This window comes from Staurois parvus, unplaced genomic scaffold (assembly GCF_062004578.1).
Source record: "Staurois parvus isolate SC_StPar_1 unplaced genomic scaffold, SC_StPar_1.0 ptg001805l, whole genome shotgun sequence".
Classification (NCBI taxonomy): Eukaryota; Metazoa; Chordata; class Amphibia; order Anura; family Ranidae; genus Staurois; species Staurois parvus.
The window spans coordinates 2,617,775-2,640,324 of NW_028319601.1; the positions used below are offsets into that span (position 1 = coordinate 2,617,775).

Sequence of the window (22,550 nt, forward strand, 5' to 3'; positions counted from 1 at the left end):
GCCCCATCGTTGGTGTCAGTGGGGGGAGGAATAGTGCCCCATCGTTGGTGTCAGTGGGGGGAGGAATAGTGCCCCATCGTTGGTGTCAGTGGGGGGAGGAATAGTGCCCCATCGTTGGTGTCAGTGGGGGGAGGAATAGTGCCCCATCGTTGGTGTCAGTGGGGGGAGGAATAGTGCCCTATCATTGGTGTCAGTGGGAGGAATAGTGCCCCATCATTGGTGTCAGTGGGAGGAATAATGCCCCATCATTAGTATCAGTGACACCAATGATGGGGCACTATTCCTCCCACTGACACCAATGATACTTGCTGACTCCTGTTCTAGTATGGTACTGCTGCAGCCAGCATATGTGGTTGCAGCAGCACCTCTGCACTGCACACTTACCCTCACTCGATTTTCGCGGGTCCGCTCGGCTCTGCTTCCTCGCCCGTGATTGGCCGCCTGTGTGCCTTTCCTGAGCTACAGTTCTGGCGGCCAATCACCAGTGAGGAGGCGGAGCCGAGCGGCAGGAGTGAGGGAGTGGCCGGAGTGACTGAAGGAGCAGCGCTTCCTGGATGGATCGTCGTGGGAGCCAGGTAAGAGACTGCAGCCTTCTACCGCGCCGCCCCCCTAAAAAGTGCCCCCAGACGTGTAACGGCATATAAGAAGACCCCCGACTTTTGAGAAGATTTTCAGGGGTCAAAAAGTCATCTTGTACGCCGGAAAATACGGTAGGCTAAAAAAAGAAAAAATGGGCTGTACTATGGGCACATATGTAGTATTGTTGTCAGGAGCAGAAACATTTGTTTTAGGTTGTTCTTTGGTGGTAGGCTATGGTAGTAACAAGAAATATACAGTTCATTTTTTTAAAGATGTACCGTTTTGTAAGGATGCATCAAAATTTCGGTGGCCGAAACGTTTCAACCAAAAACACCCCTTTTGGCCGTAGGCCGATATGAAAAAAAAAAAAAAAAAGCACTGATACAGGTGCCAAAAAAAAAACCCCGCCCCTCGCCCGCCGCTGCCACCACCGGCCACCGCTCAGTCGTTCTCAGCCTAACCTGGGAAACTTTCGAATGATCCCGGTGCTGGGCATAGAGATTAGTGAAGGAAAGATGGCCTCTACTCTTCTCTATGCCCTTGTCACTTCCGGTTTCGGCCATTTTTTTTGATGAACTAGATCAATGCTTTTTTGATCTAATGCTTTACATTGCAGAGGAGAGATGTGGGGTCTTATTGACCCCATATCTCTCAATAAGGAGGATCTGACACTAATTATTTCTATCACAAGGGATGCATGTATTCCTTGTGATAAGAATAAAAGTCATTAAAATTTTTGTTTTAAAGGGACAGTGCAAAAAACAAAACAAAAACGCATTAAATAAATTAAAAAATAAAGTTTAAAGTGCCTCCGTCCCCCCGTGCACACACATAGTGGTGAACGCATACGTAGGCAATGCCCACATATGTACACAGTGTTCAAACCACACACGTGAGGTATCGCCACGAACGTCAGAGCAAGAGCAATAATTCTCGCACTAGAACTCCTCTGTAACTTTACACTACTAACCTGTAGAAATGTTTAAAGCACCACCCATGGAGAATTTTGAGTGCCACAGTTTCACTCCATTCCACGAGCGTGCGTAATTTTAATGCATGACATGTTGGGTATCTATTTACTCGCCGTAAAATCCGCTTTCAAATTTTACAAAAAAAAATGGGTTATATATTGTGGGTTTTTTTTTAATCAAAGTGTATTTTTTTCAAAAAAAATCTATATTAATTTTTTTAAAACTGCGTATTTCGGTTTTGGTTTTCAGCCAAGTGCATTTTAAATTTTCGTTTTCGGCACCAGAAATTTAATTTCGGTGCACCACTACTATTTTGTGCCAGTTTTCCTTTGATAATAATAAAAAAACAACAGGAAATATCCATTACCATTTACCACCAAATGAAAGCCCAATTTGTTCTGAAAAAGACAAGATAGAGTAGTTGTAATGATACGTATGGTTTTACTAACACATGTCAATTGCTGCAAAATTGTGCTTAAGCATTATTATTTGTTTTACCCTTCAAGTTATGTCACGAATATTTTACAAAACACTGTAATCACTCAAAATATCTGCTCATTATGAATACAATACACTTTTAGATTTCAAAAAAGGTTATTGTCCTGCCTTCTCTGCAGTTATGAAAGGGTTACAGAGGATTACAGGCAGTATAACCTTTGATGTCCACACAGTAAAGAGTCGACGATTGATAACCGATGATCTTTTACTGATAACATGTGACATAATGAGAATGAATGCGTGAATAAATGTGGTAAAACTGAAATACAAACAGAATAAACAAACATGAGTACATATCTAACTTCCTAGCTATGTGCATAACATTCCACAGTACATAGGAAGGGTACTTACAGACTTTGGGGGTCTAATCAAGCCCATATATGAAGAGGGAACAGCATCCCACATGTACTTGCATTGTAGAATTTCTTCAGTCTGAAGAGATGAGGTCACTTCCTCCCAAGTTAGCAGACAGGAAGTCCCAGGCCTTAAGGGGACAGACACTGCTGAATGCTAAAGAATGCCTTGTGTAATACAAGGCAGCACACTCCCCACCTGGCATAATAATGATATGCCACTATTAAACTCTTGGAAGGAGTAAAACGACTTCCGTGATGGGTCTAAGGTACACCTTAGGGGTGCCCTGTTTTACTACTCTGACCTCTACTTTCCTGACTCTGCTATCACTACTAGCATCAGTCCCCACAATGAGTCCAATTGGCCACTCGTTCCTGTGGGCCTGAGAGTCTTTTAGTAGAACAACATCTCCAACTTGTAAGTTGGGCTTGTCGGCTTGCCATTTGTTGCGTGGTTGGAGGGTCGTCAGGTACTCCTGTCTCCATCTCTTCCAGAAGATATCACATCTGATAATGGTGACATTGGCTCGCTCAAGAGAGTCATTGTTACCCTGGTCAACACTGGCTGTTTTGCTGAAGGATCTGGCCAAGCAGATGAGTTTCCCTATGGCACGGATGAGTGACTTCCAGCTGGAAAACCTTTCGAACCTACATGAGCCAAGACCTTCTCTGGTGGTTAGAGTCTTGTAAACTACAACTAGAGGTCTTACCTCTTTGTCTTGGTCTGGTTCTACAAGCTGAAAAGTTCCTTTCTGATCAGTCTCTTCAGTTTCTGGTCCAGTCAAGAAGGATGGACCTGTGAACCAGTTAGTCTGTTTGAGGACAGCAGCTGGTACCAGTCTAGTCCCATGATCAGCAGGGTTCTTGTCTGTACTGATGTGATGCCACTGTTCTGGACTTGTACACCTTCTGATACGTGTTACTCTGTTTGACACGTATGTGTAGAATCTTCTTGAAGCGTTGTGGATATAACCTAAAACAATCTTGCTGTCTGTGTAGAAGTTCACTGCATGGATTTCGATGTCCAGTTCTGCAATGAGTAAGTCTGCTATCTCCACAGCTAGGACAGCAGCACAAAGTTCTAAGCGTGGGACCGTGTGAGCAGGTCTTGGAGCCAGTTTGGACTTTCCCAAGATGAATCCTGCATGGCTTTGTCCCTGAGTGTCTATGACTCTAAGGTAGGCTACAGCTGCTATAGCCACGGTGGATGCATCTGAAAACACGTGTATCTCTCTTCGTTTTGTAACAGACAAAGAAACAGAGACGTATGGTCTTTGGATGCTAAATCGCTCAAGCTCCAGCAAAGAGTCTTTCCACAACTTCCACTGCATTTCTTTCTTTTCAGGTAGAGGTGTGTCCCAATCACTTTGTTCTAGCTCAGTTGTAATCTCCCTCAAAAGAGCTTTGCCTTGCATGGTGATGGGTGCTACGAACCCCAAGGGATCGTAAAGACTGTTGACCGTAGACAAGACACCTCGCTTTGTGAAAGGCTTCTCTTCCCTGGATACTCGGAAGGTGAAGCTGTCAGTTTTCAAGTCCCAACTAAGCCCTAAGCTTCTTTGAAGGGGTGGTGAATCTGTACCTAGATCTAGGTCTTTGAGGTCTTTTGCACGGTCTTCTGCTGGGAATGCTTCCATTACTTTGCTGTTGTTGGAAGCCACTTTGTGCAGTCTTATGTTAGAGTCTGCTAGCAAGTCTCTAGTGCTTTTCAAAATGTTAATGGCTTCTCCACTACTGGAGAAGGAAGCAAGTCCATCATCTACATAAAAGTTTTTCATAACAAATTGTTTGGCTTCAGGGTTGTGTCTGTCACCTTGCTGCGCTGCTCGTCTCAAGTTGTAGATAGCGACAGCTGGTGAGGGACTGTTCCCAAACACATGTACTTTCATCCTATACTCTATGATACCTTTGTTGAGGTCGTTGTCTTCATACCATAGGAACCTCAGGTAGTCTCTGTGGTCTTCACGGACAAGGAAGCAGTAGAACATCTGCTGTACATCTGCTGTTACTGCAACAAGTTCTCTTCGGAATCTGATAAGGACTCCAAGAAGTGTGTTGTTCAGGTCTGGTCCGCTGAGAAGTACATCATTAAGGGAAATACCTTCATGCTTTGCACTGGAATCAAATACTACACGTATCTGACCTGGTTTTTGAGGATGGTACACTCCGAATATTGGCAAGTACCAGCGTTCTTGTTTTTCATGCAGTGCTGGTGCTTTTTCAGCTTGATCTTTGTCAAAGATTTTCCGCATGAATTCTTGGAAGTGTCCTTTCATGTCTGGCTTTCTTTCCAGAGTGCGCTGCAATAGCGCAAGGCGTTTCTCTGCTTGCACTCTGTTGTTGGGAAGACGATGCCGTGGTGTACGGAATGGTAGTGGGGCTACCCAACTGCCTGCTTTGTCTTTGAAGACTTCTCTGTCCATGATCTCAAGGAAGAGGTTATCTTCAACAGATGGTGCTAGTTTGTCATCATCTTGAGTTCTCTCAAACACTTTGTGGCCTAGCTGATCTGAATCTTCAGCTGAGGCTGTATCTTCCAGGAACCTCTGGATGTTCTGGGGATGTGTTGGGTTAGATAGTTTCTCTTTAATCTGCATGCTGTTGTTACATGGGCAAAGACATGACGTGCGACCGTTCTGCAGCAGATTTGTTCTGTAGACATTCACCTTCGCGGGTTTGTGAAGTCCGTCCAGACATACATTTCCAACGATAACCCATCCAAGATCAAGACGTTGAGCAAATGGTGCATTGTGCGGCCCATTGTATTGTTCTCTGACCTTGTGCACTCTCAGTATGTCTCTTCCTAGTAGAAGGACGATTGCAGCATCTGGGTTGAGTGTTGGGATCTTGTCTGCTATTCGCATGAGATGAGGGTAGTGACGTGCCACTTCAGGTGTGGGAATCTCTGACCTGTCATCTGGTATCATGTCACATTCTATGAGTGTAGGAAGAGTCAGCTGCGTCTTTCCATCTAATGACTCGATGGTGTAGTTGTTTGCTCTTCTCCCTGATGTCTCTATAACTCCAGAACATGTCTTCAAGGTGTATGGAATTGAACTTCCTTTGTCACCAAAGAGGTCGAAGAACTCTGTCTTTGCTAGAGACCTGTTGCTTTGTTCGTCTAGGACTGTATACATCTTCACTGCCTTTTCTCTGAGACCATTGGGATACACTTTGACTAAGCATATCTTGGAGCATGATCTAGAGAGTCCTGGTTCTGTACAGATCTCAGTACACTTTGAAGTTATCGCTGGTGTTGCACTTTCTTTTTGCTCCCCACCATGATCTTCTTGAGTTGCTGGAACTTCTGATCTCCATGGTGGTGGTCCTGGGTGCAGTGCTGACAGATGTCGGTCATTGTTGCATTCTGTGCACCGTATTTCTCTCTTACAGTCTTTTGCAAGATGTTGCATTGAGGCGCAGCATCTGAAACAAATGTGATTGTCTTTAAGGTAAGCCTTGCGCTCCTCTAATGTCTTACTTCTGAAACTGCGACATTTTCTTAGTGGATGAGGCTTGTTGTGTATTGGGCACTGTTTGTCTGGATCCTCAACTTCCTTGCTTGTGTTGTCTTCCTGATTGGCTGCAGCCTCAGGCGGAACTTCTGTTTTCCGCACAGACACTGTTGCTCTGCGTTCTTTGTAGTGTACTGGCGGCTGCTTCTCTGTCCTTGGGGAGCTTGCAACTCTCTTGTTCAGGAAGGCGAAGCTTGGGTCATTGCGTGTCTTAGCTTGGTCTACAACAAATTCAGCGAGGAAGACAAACGGTGGAAATGCAACTCGATAGTCTTTCTTGTATCTGGATGCTTGAGAGACCCACCTTTCTTGCAGGTTGAAAGGGAGCTTCTCGATTATGGGCTCTACTCCACGTGCTGTGTCTAAGTATAAGAGACCTGGCAGAGTTCCACTTGTCTTTGCTGCTTCTATCTCTAGGAGTAGGTCTCCGAGCTCTCTCAGCTTCTGATTGTCTTTGTTTGTCATTTTTGGGCAAGTTTCAATTTTCTTTAAAAGTGCTTCTTCTATTACTTCAGGTGACCCATAGCAGTCTTCCATTCTCTGCCAGACCATCGCAAGTCCTGCTGTTGCATCATGGACATGCACTGACCTGATTCTTTTGGCCTGCTCTGAGGACTCTGGTCCTAGGTATTTGGCGAGTAGGTCGAGCTTCTCTCTGTCTGTCAGCTCTAAGTTTTGGGTGCTGCTTAGGAAGGATGACCTCCAGGCCCAGTAGTTTTCAGGACGATCGTCGAACTTTAAGAGACCAGTGCTCACCATCTCACGGCGCATCAGGTATTTCGACACGTCTGTAACCCTTGCTGTGTCAGGTGCGTTTGTTCTGGGTACAAACGCGGGACTACTGGCTGAAAGTGACTGATGGGTTCGTTGAGGTATTTGACTAAGTCTATTTTGGTCAGATGGTTGCTCTCCTCTATTGTAGTCTAGATCTGGTTTTGCATGAGGAGAGGTTATATCGCCATCTACCTGGTTTCTTAGCGTGTTGGCGGTTTGGTATCTGAGCCCGTGATTGGTTGACTTATCACGTGGCGGTTCAGGTTCAGTCTTGTAGTGATGCGTAACATCAAAGCTGTCTGCTCCCAACTGGGTCCTTGATGGTTTCGGTGCATCACTAGGCTGTTTATCAGGGTACAGGGTTGCTTGTGATTGCACGTACTCACGGGTGCGTTGGAATGTACTGAGAGGTGTTATCAGGGTTTCCAGTACATCGCTCTCTACAAACTGAATATCTGCAGCTCTCGCGAGAACTTCGGCTTCAGCTATGGCTGCTGCAGCTATTTTCTGTTGCTGAAGTATGTGTAAAGAGGCTTGTACTTCTGCCTTTCTCCTAAGCGTTTCTGCTTCTCTCCTTTTCATTTCAGCTTCCCCTTCAGCTTGTCTCTTTTTTATTTCAGCTTCCCTTTCGGCTTGTCTCTTTTTTATTTCAGCTTGACTCTTCTGCTGCTCTTCATCTAGGTAGCCTTGCTCTTTCATAAGCTCTGCTTCCTGTATGGCATAGGAGGCCATGGCGCATGCGGCCTCGGCCTTGGCTTGTGCCCTGGCGGCGATAGCGCTGACTGAAGACAAGTTTGTGACACTAGAATGTCTGGAACTTGTATGCTTACTCCTGGCTGCCCCAGCACTGACTGACGATAGGTCTGTGATGTTTGAATGCCTGGAACTTGAACGCTTAGATCTGGCGGTTTCTGCTTTGGATGACGACAGATCCGATTTGTCATAAGTTCTCGGCGTGCTGCATTGTGACCTAGTTTCCAGCGTACTGTGCATATTTTCTTCCTGTTTGCACGAGATTTTAGGAAGGGTTAATTTAGTGATATCTTTCATGAAGCTGAGTTAGTTTCACTTTGCTATGCCTTAGACTGGCTGTGCTGTGGGGATTTCACACACACGTGCTGCTGTATTAACAGTTAAGAGTCTTTTCTGTGTTGTGGGGCTTGCTGTAGCGTTTTCACACAATGTGCTCTGAAGTAACCGTGTAAGTCTTTTTACTGTCGTGCCTTCTCTGCAGTTATGAAAGGGTTACAGAGGATTACAGGCAGTATAACCTTTGATGTCCACACAGTAAAGAGTCGACGATTGATAACCGATGATCTTTTACTGATAACATGTGACATAATGAGAATGAATGCGTGAATAAATGTGGTAAAACTGAAATACAAACAGAATAAACAAACATGAGTACATATCTAACTTCCTAGCTATGTGCATAACATTCCACAGTACATAGGAAGGGTACTTACAGACTTTGGGGGTCTAATCAAGCCCATATATGAAGAGGGAACAGCATCCCACATGTACTTGCATTGTAGAATTTCTTCAGTCTGAAGAGATGAGGTCACTTCCTCCCAAGTTAGCAGACAGGAAGTCCCAGGCCTTAAGGGGACAGACACTGCTGAATGCTAAAGAATGCCTTGTGTAATACAAGGCAGCACAGTTATTCCATGGAAAAGGGGGGGATACCACTGCAGCTACAGAGATGTGACTGCACATACCTGCAGTACCCTCTCCAAATTTACAGTCACGTCCAACTGGCAGACTTTTCTGACAGGCAAAGATCCAACACTTTTTGGGTGTCAGTGCTTGCAGCCAAGCCCCGCCCCTACACATTCCTATTGTCCCATGAATGTGATGGACAGCCTTGCTGGAAAATAGTAATGCGTCTTAAGCAGGTTCCCCAAATCATCCCCTCTTATTTCCTCTATCAGCCACAAAACCTTCCTCTACTGACATCTCTGATGTATTTTGCTTAGATTTAGTTCACCGTGACTTCCTGTCTTCAAGATTAAACCACACTTGGCTGCCACTGCAATGTGAGTATTTCAGTGACCATTATAAGCATTCTTACTTGACTGCATGAAGACTGATGGGTGTGGATTACACATTTTGTTTTAATTATTTAAAATGGCTTAAAGGTTCCACCTAAACAAATGTTTCCATTTCAAGAGGAGTAAGAAATCCCCTGACATATAAATTCTACACCATCTGTATTACCACTAGTAATATATTGTAGCATTTACAGGTCACCAGCCAACTGGTGGATTCTTCATAAAAATATAAGAAACATTCTTGATAGGCAGTAGTACCAGAAGTCCCACTGTGTAGCAGTAATTGTGCTGGAGATGGTAGAAAGCAGAATTACAGAGGGGTTTATAGCCTTGCAAAATTTTCACTTTAAAGTTTTACTAAACCCACAACAGTAAAATCAGTGTGTATATGCAGTAAAGCATGCTTGTTATACTCACTGTAATCCACTGCATTGCGTAAAAAGGCTGTTTGATCCTGACCTCTTGACCCTCCCCTTCTTCCTGTGCCCCCTCTTCTCTCCTGATAAAGCATATTGTGTGTAGACACTCTGCACATGCTCAGTTTGGTGTGTATTGCTAGAGGTTTTTTTTTTCTTTCTTGTGAGAGTGCATGTGATCAGCACAGGGCCAATCAGCACTGTCTAGAGAGAGATCCTGGTGTCTGCATCTTCCTAGTGCAGAAAGAAAACTCCTACAAGCTTTAACCAGTGCTCTGCTGAAGTCACAAGACTGCATTAACTGCTGATGAGAAAATGTATTTAGCAGTTTATATTTATTAAAATAATTGCATTTTCGTGTTCTGTGTACTGTGGGAGACCAGATATAGTTACATAGTTAGTCTGGCTGAAAAAAGACAAACGTCCATACAGTTAAACCATAGAAAAAAAAAAATTACAATCCTATACCCACAGTTTATCCAGAGGAAGGCAAAAAAAACCCAGCAAAACATGATCCAATTTGCTCCTGCAGGGGAAAAAATGCCTTCCTGATCCTTCGAGAGGCAATCGGATATTCCCTGGATCAACTTTACCTATAAATGTTAGTATCCAGTTATATTCTGTGTATCTAAGAAACAATCCAGGCCTTTTTTAAAGCAATTCACTGAGCTGGCCAGAACCAACTCTTGAGGGAGTCTATTCCACATTTTCACAGCTCTCACTGTGAAGAAACCTTTTTGTGTTTGGAGATTAAATTTCTTTTCCTCCAGATGTAAAGTGTGCCCCCTTGTCCTCTGTGATGACCTCAGGATGAATAGCTCTACACCGAGTTCACTATATGAACCACTGATGTATTTATACATGTTGATCATATCCCCCCTTAATCTCCTCTTCTCAAGAGAGAATAAATTCAGTTCCTCTAATCTTTCCTCATAGCTGATCTCCTCTATGCCTCTTATCAGTGTGGTTGCCCTTCTCTGTACTTTCTCCAGTTCCCCAATGTTCTTTTTGTGAATCAGTGCCTAAAACTGAACTGCATATTCCAGATGAGGTCTTACTAATGATTTGTACAGGGGTAATATGATATCTCTCTCTCTGGAGTCTATACCTCTTTAATACAAGAGAGGATTTTGCTCGCTTTAGAAACCGCAGCTTGGCATTGCATGCCATTATTAAGCTTGTGATCTACAGAACTCCCAGATCCTTCTCCACCATTGATTCCCCCAGTTGTACCCCCCCCCCCAGTATGTATGATGCATGCATATTCTTAGCCCCCAAGTGCAGAACCTTACATTTATCAACATTAAACCTCATTTGCCACATAGTTGCCCAATTAAACAGTGCATTGAGGTCGGCTTGTAAGTTGAAGACATCCTGTAAGGACATTATTCCACTGCACAGCTTGGTGTCATCTGCAAAGACTGAAATGGGATTTATAATATTAGACCCTATATCGTTTATAAATATATTAAAAAGTAAGGGTCCCAACACTGAACCTTGGGGTACACCACTGATGACCCTAGACCATTCAGAGTATGAATCATTATAGTGATTGTAGGTTTCTGGGTTTAGTAACAATAAATCAGGTGCATCAAAAGAAAAGTTGTGCAAAGTTACCATTTGTTTTCTTTTAACAAACTGCAGCATGCTGTCAAGGATCAAGCTTTTCAAACTGTTGCTGAGTGGGACCCTCGCTCTCTGTGTGGAAGCAGCAAAGCAGTCAGAGCTAGAGCTCTCTAATCAGCGGGGAAAGTGAGATTTGTTTATTGCTAAACTATAGGTCTAATTCAGCAGGCGGCATACCTGACCTCTGCAGAGGCCACTGCTTCCAAACACAGAACAAGGATCCCACTCTGTAGTAAGCTGGCAGAGGACAGGTTTTTCTATTCAGGCCATGTTATATGTAAGACTTTGCATAAGTTTTGATACACCTGGAATGTATTCATCGGATTTAGGGTAAATATTCATTTATAACCACTTGACCTCCGGAATATTTACCTTCCCCCTTCATGACCAGACCATTTTTTGCTATACAGCACTGCGTTATTTAGACTGACAATTGTGTGATCATGCAACGCTGAATGTAAATTTAGATTTTTTTTCCCCACAAGTAGAGCTTTTTTTATGATAGTTGATCACCACTGGGTTTTTTTATTTCTTGCTCTATAAAACAAAAGAAGACCAACAATTTAAAGACTTCGAATGATTGCCATGTTGTACATACTTTTGTGAAAAGCCACAAATTTGTCAGCATTCCTACAGAGGACAAAACACCAGTGCTGAAAAAGCTTGCGGAAGTTGACATTCGATAAATACATCTAAAAATAGCATTGATCCAATAGATACAAAATGGCAATGGTCAGATATATCCACAAAATATAAAGTCCAACTAACCTTTTAATGCCTGCAACAAGAAGAGATGCCCAGGGCTGATGCATGCTTAGACACATGCCCTGGTCACTGATCTCCTGCAACTCCCGGTCCTGTATTCGAAGCCTGTTCCGGTCGGTGTTCTCTGCTGTAGCATCTACAAATGTCTGTCTTCTGTTTGAGCCTGCATTCACCTGATCCACCCACTGGAAAAAAGTAAACCGTAAATTGTTTTAAACCTTAACTTCAAGCAAAATAGTAAAAACACAGTTGAAATAAGTATATGGCATGACAATGTCCTTAATATACGGTGGTCCTACCCCAAATTGATTTCTATGTGGTCTAGAACATTTGGCTTTTTGCATACTTTGTTTCATTTGATCATTCCTTGGGATTCCAGGATAGCCCTGCTCCATTGCCCAATCCAAGGCCTCTCCTCCTGTATGTCCTTTTGGCTGTCAAGAAAATGATAGCCAAAGCTTGAAGGAAACCATTTGTCCCCTTCCAAGCAGTCAAGGACCACATAAATTTGATGCTGGTCAATGAAAAATTGTCTGGCATACTTTTTATGATTCTCAACCAAAAGTTCTTAAAATCTGGAAGCCATGGATTTAATATGCTCTACCCTCTTTAAAGAGCTCCAGACAGATTTCTCTTTAGCCTGTTGCACCAACCTAGACCTGTGGGGAATATGTCTGGTACTTCCCCACCCCCTTTCCCTCCCTTTTTTCCCTCATTGTCCCTTTCCATTTCTTCCACTGCTGCCTTTCAATCTTGGGGCTTTCTCGATCCAGTTGGTTCCCAATGCAGTTTATGTAGCCTTGTGTTTTTCTGGAGCCTAGGTAGCCTAAAATCTTCCACTGTGTATACTGCTGGTATGGTTTATGCAATTGATTTTTCTTATGAGATGCTTTGGTCCCTGTGTGGGCAAGTATGTTCCCCACAAAGTCGATAAAAAACATTAAATGAGAAATACCTATATGGAAGTTGTCCTAATTGCCTGCTTTGGAAAATGACACCACTTTCTCTGCTACTGTTAAAGACTCTAGAAGGAATATAGTTTTGTACACCCCCAGCCTGTTTACTTCAAAGTGAAATAGCACCAGATGACTTCGGTTTTCTCTCTCCTTACTCTACTCTCTTCTTATCAGTCAAAGCCCAGGTTCACACTGAATCTAACTTCACTTGAAGTCACATGATTTCATAGTCGCATCTTCAAGTGTGACTTGAAAGACAACTGTGTGACTCAGGGGCGGACTGACAACTCATGGGGTCCCCGGGCAATAGGGGATCACGAAACCCCTGTGTCCTTGCCCAAACTCAAAAAAGCCTTTGAAAAAGGTACCAGGGGCATCTCATGGGGCCCCCTACTGACCCCGGGCCCTCGGGCAGTGCCCAAGTTTCCAAATGGTCAGTCCGCCTATGGTATGACTTCATGTACAGATGTCTATGCAAGTCTCACCAGAAATCGGCAAAAGCGAAGGAACTACGTTTCAAAAATCGGTGTGGCTCTCAAATTGTAGGACAAGTCGCATCGGTGGGAACCAGAGCTTAGACTGAGTGCTGCTGTGCAGGAGCTTTAAAACTGGTTGCATTTAAAAATATGTTTGCATATTAATGAACTAAAGCAGACATTTTCAACCAGAGTGCCCATGCACCCTGGAGTGCCTTCAGGATTCTTTTTGCCTTGGCAAAATGCCCAAAAATGTTATACAAGCCAGCAGATGGATCAAGCCTGCCTTTTAGTTACACAAAGCCACAGGTTTTCATTGTGCACCATTACAACTTTTTAGCCACCCATGACATAAAAAAATCTATGATGTCATCAGTTGATAAGGAAAACGTTGGGCACCTGCACAGCATCCTTGCTTGCCCTCCCCCTGTCCCTCTCTATCAGCACTGGGGTCACATTAGCTGAATAAGGGAGAGAAACTGAGGGAGAGGAGAAACAATGGAATACTAGTCAATCCAGTGAGCAAAGGCGTATTTGTTTTGAAAGAGTAAATAAACTCTGACGTTGGGTGTCCCACATGTGCAGAAGTTGCTGCGTTCTGTAAAACTATTAGAATAGCTTTTTACATTTTGTAATGGGTGCCTCAAGATTGTGCAGAATTTTAAAGGGTGCCTTGACTGAAATAAGATTGAGAGAAAAAAGTTGAGAAACATTACATTAATGTGTGTATTTTATATCTGCATTTTGTAGCATTTTATATCTGTGTATTATATATTGAGCTTTAAGAGCTAATTCACACATGTGCGGTGCAAATTGAAGCTCAGGTTTTTTTAGCTAACCGATACAGTAGTTGTTCACCAGTTCATGTCAAGTTTACATCAGGTTCAGGACAGGATCAGCTCAGGATCTTATCCTGTTCACACATATGCGGTTTAGAAACGGTTGCCTTAGAAGTCAATAGCCTGTAATCCGCACCTGAACATGAAGGCACTGCATGTATCACCTCCTTACCTTCTGTTTTAATCACCTAAATACCAGACAACCACGCCACAAATGTAAGCACTGTGGGAATTTGTAGCATGGCCCCATTCACTTGAATGGGTCATGCTTGGCAGGCGATACTGCTAACCAAGTGCGACAGGGGGTATAATTCCAGCTGCAGCATATGTACACCCCCAGCTGCTTCCTCTGCGGTTGAGGACTGGTAAGAAACACAGCTCAGCCACTGTGTTTTACCCAATCGCAGGTGTAATACAAGCCCCCACACATGCATTTTTTAATATTAAAGTTCGGAAATAGATAATTTGTAAATCTAGGACAATTTTTTAAAATAATCCACTATTGGGTAAATCTCAAGAGCTAAAACTGAATTAAATACACATCACAAAGGGAATTCTATTAGTTGTTTCTACAGCTAAAACATCCTTGCGTTACAGAAGTTTAAGATTTTATGTGTGCGCCAGGAGAGAATTATAGTAACCCACATCAACCAGATTTCAGCTGCCAGATTAGTGAAATAAGAATAATAAGCAGGACAACTATGGACATTGCTCATTGCTCTTTGCTCAACCTTTGGCTCAGGAACTATTTGCCTTAGCATTAGGCCCCGACCGCTACAACCCTGGCAGACCGACCACACCAGAAACCTCAAGCGACACAGTCGCGAGCTAGAGCGACTATGGCGTAAAACCAAATCCCAACAAGCGTTCACCCGCTATAAATCTGCCTTTTTGACGTACAATTTCTCCCTTCATGCTGCCAAACAAGCCTACTTTATTACCCTCATTAATTCCTTCTCCTCCAGTCCTCGCCGGCTCTTCTCCACTTTTAACTCTACTTTCTCCGCCTCCACATCCACCCAGTACCTCACTTACTGCCCACGAGATTGCCAACCACTTCAAAAACAAGACTGACGCAATTCGTAGGGACTTCGACACTGCTCAGACACCCACCCTACTTAACACTCCTCACACAATAACCCCCTCAACACTTTGCTCCCTTGACCTCACTACCACCGAAGAGATCACTAAGATTTTCTCTGAAGCCCGACTCACCACCTGCCCCCTGGACCCTGTACTCTCACAACTCCTGCGGTCCCCCTCCTCTTCCATCCTATGCTCCCTCACTCACATCTTCAATCTTTCCCTCTCCACCGGTACCTTCCCTCCCCTCTAAAGCACGCGCACATCACTCCCATACTTAAGAAACCCTCCCTGGACCCCCTCTGACCTGAACAACCTAAGACCCATCTCCCTACTGCCATTGACCTTTAAACTCCTAGAACGCTTAGTCTACAATCGCCTGAGCTCCCATCTCACCGACAACAACCTTCTTGACCCTTTACAGTCAAGCTTCCTACACTCCACCGAAACTGCCCTACTCAAACTCACCAATGACCTACTAACCGCCAAAACCAATGGCCACTATACTATACTCCTACTACTTGACCTCTCTGCAGCTTTTGACACGGTTGACCACCTCCTCCGCCTCAAAAAACTGCACTCTCTTGGCCTTAGAGACTCTGCTCTCTCCTGGTTCTCCTCCTATCTATCGCAGCACTCCTTCAGTGTTACCTAGAACGCTGCCACCTCCCCTTCACTCCCTTTCTGTCGGGGTCCCTCAAGGCTCTGTCCTCAGACCCCTCCTCTTCTCCATCTACACCTCCTCCCTTGGCCAACTGATAAACTCCCACGGCTTCAACTACCATCTCTATGCCGACGACACACAAATCTATCTCTCTACCCCTCAGCTCACCCCTCAGTCTCCAATTGCATCACCAGCCTACTAAGCGACATATCGGACTGGATGGCACTCCACTTCCTCAAACTCAAGTTTCCAAAACTGAGCTTCTAGTATTCCCCCCAGCCCGTGCCCCCTCCCCTGACTTCTCCATTAAGATCAATAACACAATCATCAGTCCCACCCTTCACACCAGGGTACTAGGTGTAATCCTAGACTCCAATCTGTCCTTTCAGCCCCGGGTCCAATCGCTGACAAACTCATGTAGACTTCACCTCCGCAACATCTCCAAAATACGACTGTTCCTAACCTCGGAAACCACTAAGCAACTTATTCACTCCCTTATTATATCACGCCTTGACTATTGTAACTCCCTCCTCACTGGCCTATCTCATCGCAGGCTATCCCCACTCCAGTCCATCATGAATGCTGCTGCCAGACTCATCCACCTTACGAACAACCGTTCTGTATCTGCTACCCCTATCTGCCAATCACTCCACTGGCTTCCAATTGCCCAACGGATAAAATTCAAAACACTTAACACTGACGTATAAAGCTGTTCATAACACTGCCCCTAATTACATCACCAACCTTGTCTCTAAATACCACCCAAACCGTACTCTCCGCTCCTCACAAGACCTCCTACTCTCTAGCTCCCTTGTCTCCTCCTCCCATGCTCGTCTCCAGGATTTTTCAAGGGCTTCATCCATCCTCTGGAACTCCCTACCCCAACTATCAGACTATCGTCTACTCTGGTCACTTTTAGGCGCACTCTGAAAATCCATTTATTCAGGGAAGCCTACCCCGACACCAGCTAATACTGGAATCCCCTACTCCTCCTACCACTCCATTCCCCACAGCTAATTACATCTTGTACCACTATCCCCTCCCTCCTAGATTGTAAGCTCCAAGGAGCAGGGCCCTCTAATCCCTCTTGTATTGAACTGTATTGTTACTGTACTGTCTCCCTCCATAATGTAAAGCGCTGAGCAAACTGTCTGCGCTATATAAGTCCTGTATAATAATAATAATAATAATAATAATACAGCAAATGCTGATTTCTTATATTAACCTTACTAGAATATTGGTTGTTCTGTATATTATAAGTACAAAATTTGAGTTTTATATGCAATATAGGGTATAATGTTAAATATCTCTTAACACTGCAGACTTCCTTTACAGTGACAGTTCCCCTGCTGTAATAATTTTTATGAGAAAAAAAAACAAAACAAAAAAAAAAAAAAATATCTTCCTTACTAGCCATCTTTTGTAATCCAATGCTCAGCCTCCCGTGTAATGGAGACACAGATATATTTGTAGTCCATATCAGCAGAGCAGCCTAGGGTGACAACCATGGTTCCCTCCATAGATACAGTGCAGGAGTGATGTAGCCACTTACGGACAGTAAGCATGTTATTCGCAGGATTACCAGGTGAATATAAAGCAAAAGCAGAAACTTGAAAAAAGAAAACAAATGCAGCTGCCAACCTTGGACAACTAAGCTGCAATATGTTACATTTTAGCATCCAGAAGAAATCAGGTTCTACAGCAGCCTCTCTCAACCAGGGTGCCCAGGCACCCTGGGGTGCGTTGAGGTTTATTCACCTTGCCTTGACAAAATGTCTAAAAATTGCCCAAAACATGTAAACAAGCCAACAGGTAGAACAAGCCTGCCTTTTAGTTACACAAAGTCACAGGTTTTCATTGGGCACCATTACGACCTACTAGCCGCCGGCGTCCTGACAACCAATGATATCATGAGTTGATAAGGAAGATGCCAGCTGCCTGTACAGCATCCTTGTTTGACCCTCCCCTGTCCCCCTCCATCAGTGCTGGGGTCACATTAACTCAGTGATGGAGAAAAACTGAGGCAGAAGAGAAACATTGGAATACTAGTCCGTACTAGTAGAACAAGCCTGCCTTTTAGTTACACAAAGTCACAGGTTTTCATTGGGCACCATTACGACCTACTAGCCGCCGGCGTCCTGACAACCAATGATATCATCAGTCGATAAGGAGGATGCCAGCTGCCTGCACAGCATCCTAGTATGACCCCCGCCCTTCTCCATCAGTGCTGGGGTCACATTAGCTCAGTGATGGAGAAAAACTGAGGCAGAAGAGAAACATTGGAATACTAGTCCGTACCAGTGTGCAAAAGTGTATTTGCTTTGGAAGAATAAATCACCTCTTATGCTGGGTGTCCTACATGTGTGGATGTTGCTGCATTATATAAACCTATTAAAATAGTTTTTCACATTTTAGAATGGGGTGACCTTTTAAAATTATGGAGTCTTGAGACACCCCATTTTAGAATGGGGTGCCTCAAGACTGTCCATAATTTCAAAGTGTGCCTTGAGACTGTCCATAATTTCAAAGGGTGCCTTGACAGAAAAAAGGTTGAGAAACACTGTTCTAGAGGATATTCCTTATGTTGGCAAGTAAAAACATTGTAAACAGTACGGTCACATTTCAGGAATGTGTTCATTATTGATACATTTTAAACTCTACTTGTGGAACTTAACAGAAACAAGCTACGGAATGTTGTTGTCTACATTTAAGTGTGTTTCTGTGCCTAGACTACACCATCTGCTCAGAACAGATGTCCTCTCCTTCTGGGTACAAGATTCAGAATGTGTAAGGAAATCCCTGCTGCATTGCACACTATAGAAATACCTAATTACTTATAAATTGTAAATACAGACTCTGCACACCACAGAGATCAATTTTAGCTAGAACTGAGCAATGATGTTATATTATTAGACTCAATGTACAAACATATTACAATAAATGTGAATACCATTCGCATATGCTCTAAAATTTATGTGCAGAAATGGGGATAGAATAAACTAATAAGCCTACGGCCATACCTTTTGCGCCAAATTAAAGCCAAAATCTATGTTTCATGTCCCTATGAATAGTTAATTTTGGCCAAGCTGGCCCAAACAGTTTACTTACGGGTAGGATTGTTGAGCACAGAGTATTAACTGATACAAAAGAACAGACAAGGGCGCACTCTCATCTTGCATTACCGTGGTATACCACGTATTTATTAAATAGACAAAAGGATGTATACTCACAAACCAACGATAATAAAAGCAGTGTGTATGGTCCACAAAAACAGTCGCAAAAGAGCTGTGTCTCAATAGCAGATAATCTAACGCGTTTCGGGATCTGAACCCCCTTCTTCAGAGCTGCAAATGAACCTGCTGGCCACAAGCCTATATACCAAAGAAATGTCAAAAGGAGGGTGGAATAGACCCTCCCACCTACTCCCAGCAGCCCAATGACACGGCCAAAAAAAACCAAAAAAAAAAAACAATAAAATGGCATACATAATCATATAACAAACAGCAACTAGTATAATACATGAAATACACACAGACTGCCACACATGTAATAGGCTGAAGGCACACTTATATTTGCCCCCATGGAAAGTGGTCCTGGTATTTGATGGACGGTCATTATCTTAAATAGAAAACTGCCTCCAGTGTGGAACAGCCTGAATGCTGCATAACAATAGATGGAAGGCAGTGTATGACGATGATGTGGTTATTGCTTAATAAGCATGTGAAGACACTGTAAGATGGCTGAAGGATAAGTGAATGAAATGAATGGAACCAGCGTGGCGTCCAAACAATCCGCTACGCTGGTAGGCAGGGACATGTCTGGCTCCAAGATGCCGGGCGCGATGCAGCCTGTCGGCACATGCGCGACGCGTGTCCCACGGGCCGCACCGCGCATCACACTCCATGTGAACAGGGCATGCGCGCAGTACCCAAACCACGGGCCGCGCATGCGCCAGGCTTCCCAACACTGGTCTAGATGCGTGTCATGCAAAAAATAAAATGAAAGCCAGACATGTCCCTGCCTACCAGCGTGGCGGATTGTTTGGACGCCACGCTGGTTCCATTCATTTATCCTTCAGCCATCTTGCAGTGTCTTCACATGCTTATTAAGCAATAACCACATCATCGTCATACACTGCCTTCCATCTATTGTTATGCAGCATTCAGGCTGTTCCACACTGGAGGCAGGTTTCTATATAAGATAATGACCGTCCATCAAATACCAGGACCACTTTCCATGGGGGTAAATATAAGTGTGCCTGCAGCCTATTACATGTGTGGCAGTCTGTGTGTATTTCATGTATTATACTAGTTGCTGTTTGTTATATGATTATGTATGCCATTTTATTGTTTTTTTTTGGCCGTGTCATTGGACTGCTGGGAGTGGGTGGGAGGGTCTATTCCACCCTCCTTTTGACATTTCTTTGGTATATAGGCTTGTGGCCAGCAGGTTCATTTCCAGCTCTGAGGAAAAGGGTTCAGATCCCGAAACGCGTTAGCATCCGCAATTGAGGCACAGCTCTTTTGCGACTGTTTTTGTGGACCATACACACTGCTTTTATTATCGTTGGTTTGTAAGTATACATCCTTTTGTCTATTTAATAAATACGTGGTATACCACGGTAATGCACGATGAGAGTGCGCCCTTGTCTGTTCTTTTTTATCAGTGGTCAGATTTCCCGATCTTTGAAGGGCAGCACCTCCTCGTTTGGCATCCTGACATTTTTCCAGTTTGCATGAGGATTGCAGCGCTGGTTTCGTTTGTCCATCTCTTACAGAGTATTAACTGTATGTAGCCTCAGCTATATACAGTATACAGCGCTGTGTTCAGGCAGTGGGATGGGACTTTCCTACCCACTCCTGAAACAAAATACATAGTCATTGTCCTCCTCTCCGACTCAGAAAAACAGAGGAAGCATTCTATTTATTTTTAGAATAAAAAGCTTCCAGTGAATGGCTGAGCAGGGCTCATCCCGACTTCCCAGAAGTGGGATGGGAAATTCTGTTCTACTGCCAGAACAGTGCTATATATACTGTAGGTAGTTGAGGTTACATACAGTTAATACAGCATGCCCAGCAAGCACACCTGCATTAAATAGTTTGTTTGGGCCAGCTTGGTCCAAACAAACTATTTAAAAGGGACAAGTGTTAGGCTTTAATAATTTGACTATTGCCCAATTTCTAAAAAGTGTATTTTCATGTCTTTCGTGCCAAATTAATAAAAGGCAGGTACATAATTTCTATAGCAGAAGTAGACCAGATGCAAACTGGTGTACAGAAATGAGAAGTTGGAACTTTCATCTGGTAATGTTTTGTGTAAGAGCTCTATATTGTCACATGTTCATAATTTTCATTCTAAAAAAACAAATAAATTAAATTGATTGTAAACCTATGGGGGCGCTCATGTGTTTATAGTCACAGACAGTGTGGATTAGCCCCGCCCCATCAAAGGCTTTGATTGACAGTGTAAGGAGGAAGAAAGCAGAGAGCCACTGCTCTTGGGAACAGCGCTGGATCGAGATCGGGAACAGCGCTGGATCGAGATCAGGCTCAGATAAGTCTAAGGAAGGTGGGGTGGAGGTTGCAACCTGTAGCACAAAAGGTTAACAGTATTGTAAACTTGCAACACATATCCCATATATGTGCAACACTAAGTACCAATTATTTGTTTTTGGCAGCAAATAACATATAGATTTGTATTGCATCTTTGGTGTCAAAATGATATTTGTGTGTCAATTTCTGTCTCACAAAACACACATTTGACCTAAGATAGTTTTTCATTTCTTATTACTACTTTCCATCCGGACCCATTTTTTGTGCATTATTTCTTCCTTTAATCACTATCCTGTGTTTTTATTTCTCTAAGTGCCATATTGATCTACTTACATTAGGTTCATTAATTTGGCACCCTTTGCACAGGACTATATTCATGTTAGAAATTGAAGCACTGTTCCACATGTTCCAGTCTTTGTTAATGCCCCCAGTGACTTAAAAAGCTGGTCATACACTTAAGAGATTTTCGTCTGAACATTCTTAAGAATCTCACATTTTTGAAAGTACTTCAGAATTTAATATGATTGTGATTGGCCCTGTCTGTACATGTGATAAATCACAGCTAGTGAAATCATTGTATACAATGGATGGTATGAAAGGAAGCCATCCATTGTTTACAATTGTCATGTCACATGGTACCGGCAACGGGCCAGGACACAGATCTGTCATCGACTGTGTCCGAGGTAAACAGCCAGTGACAGATCTCACCACAGTGCAGCCCTGCGGGCACATGCAAGGATCGATCCAGGAAGGATGTCATATTAAGCCCCCCCCAGAACGACAAGAGTCCTGCTCGCCCTTCATTCTGCTATTGAATGGGCGGGAACAGGGAAAAGGCAGTAAGTTTTATACCTTAATACATTTTATACATTAAGGTGAAAAACCTTCTGCGTGCAGCTCCCCTCAGCCCATTGGTGAGGAGGGAGGGGGGGTTTGGGGTTCGAGCCACGCTCTGTGTGCCTATGGGTTGGTAGAGAGCCCACATGTGTGCCCCGTAGCAAGTAGATTGCTATGGTGGCACTTGAAGGGGGGGGGGGGGGAGGGACAAGGAGTACTGGTGGTGGGACATGAGAAGAGGAGGATTGGGAGAGCTCTGTGCAAAACCATTGCACAGAGCAGGTAAGCAAGCAATGTTTGTTATTTAGAAAAAAAAAAAAAATTTAAGCCTTTACAATCACTTTAAAGCAGGAACCTAGGCAAATGGATTTTAGTCATTACTGCTATGAAAGAAGAAAACATTACTATTAATTATGTATATTCCCCCATCAAGGATCGCTTACCATGCCTACACTTTCATTCAGCTGGATAGTATTGCTCATGCTATACAAGAATCACCAGTGATTCATGATGTGAGATACATATCTTTTTTTTTTATTTATGTTACAATAGTTACATAGTTAGTCTGGCTGAAAAAGGACAAAAGTCCATGGAG

The 22,550-nt window shown here is 43.6% G+C and overlaps 1 protein-coding gene across 3 annotated transcripts in view; it reads right to left on the bottom strand.

Moving 5' to 3' along the window:
- The window catches only part of TRIP4 (thyroid hormone receptor interactor 4), a 62,026-nt gene that overhangs the window by 16,945 nt on the left and 22,531 nt on the right, over positions 1–22,550 (bottom strand). For 2 of the 3 annotated variants that reach the window (XM_089663953.1, XM_089663952.1), the window contains exon 9: positions 11,552–11,733. In XM_089663953.1, the coding sequence (XP_089520079.1) occupies positions 11,552–11,733 (182 nt within the window). Of the gene's footprint in view, positions 1–2,399; positions 8,358–11,551; positions 11,734–22,550 lie in introns of those variants that run through there. The other variant, XR_016308793.1, reaches the window with a different exon arrangement.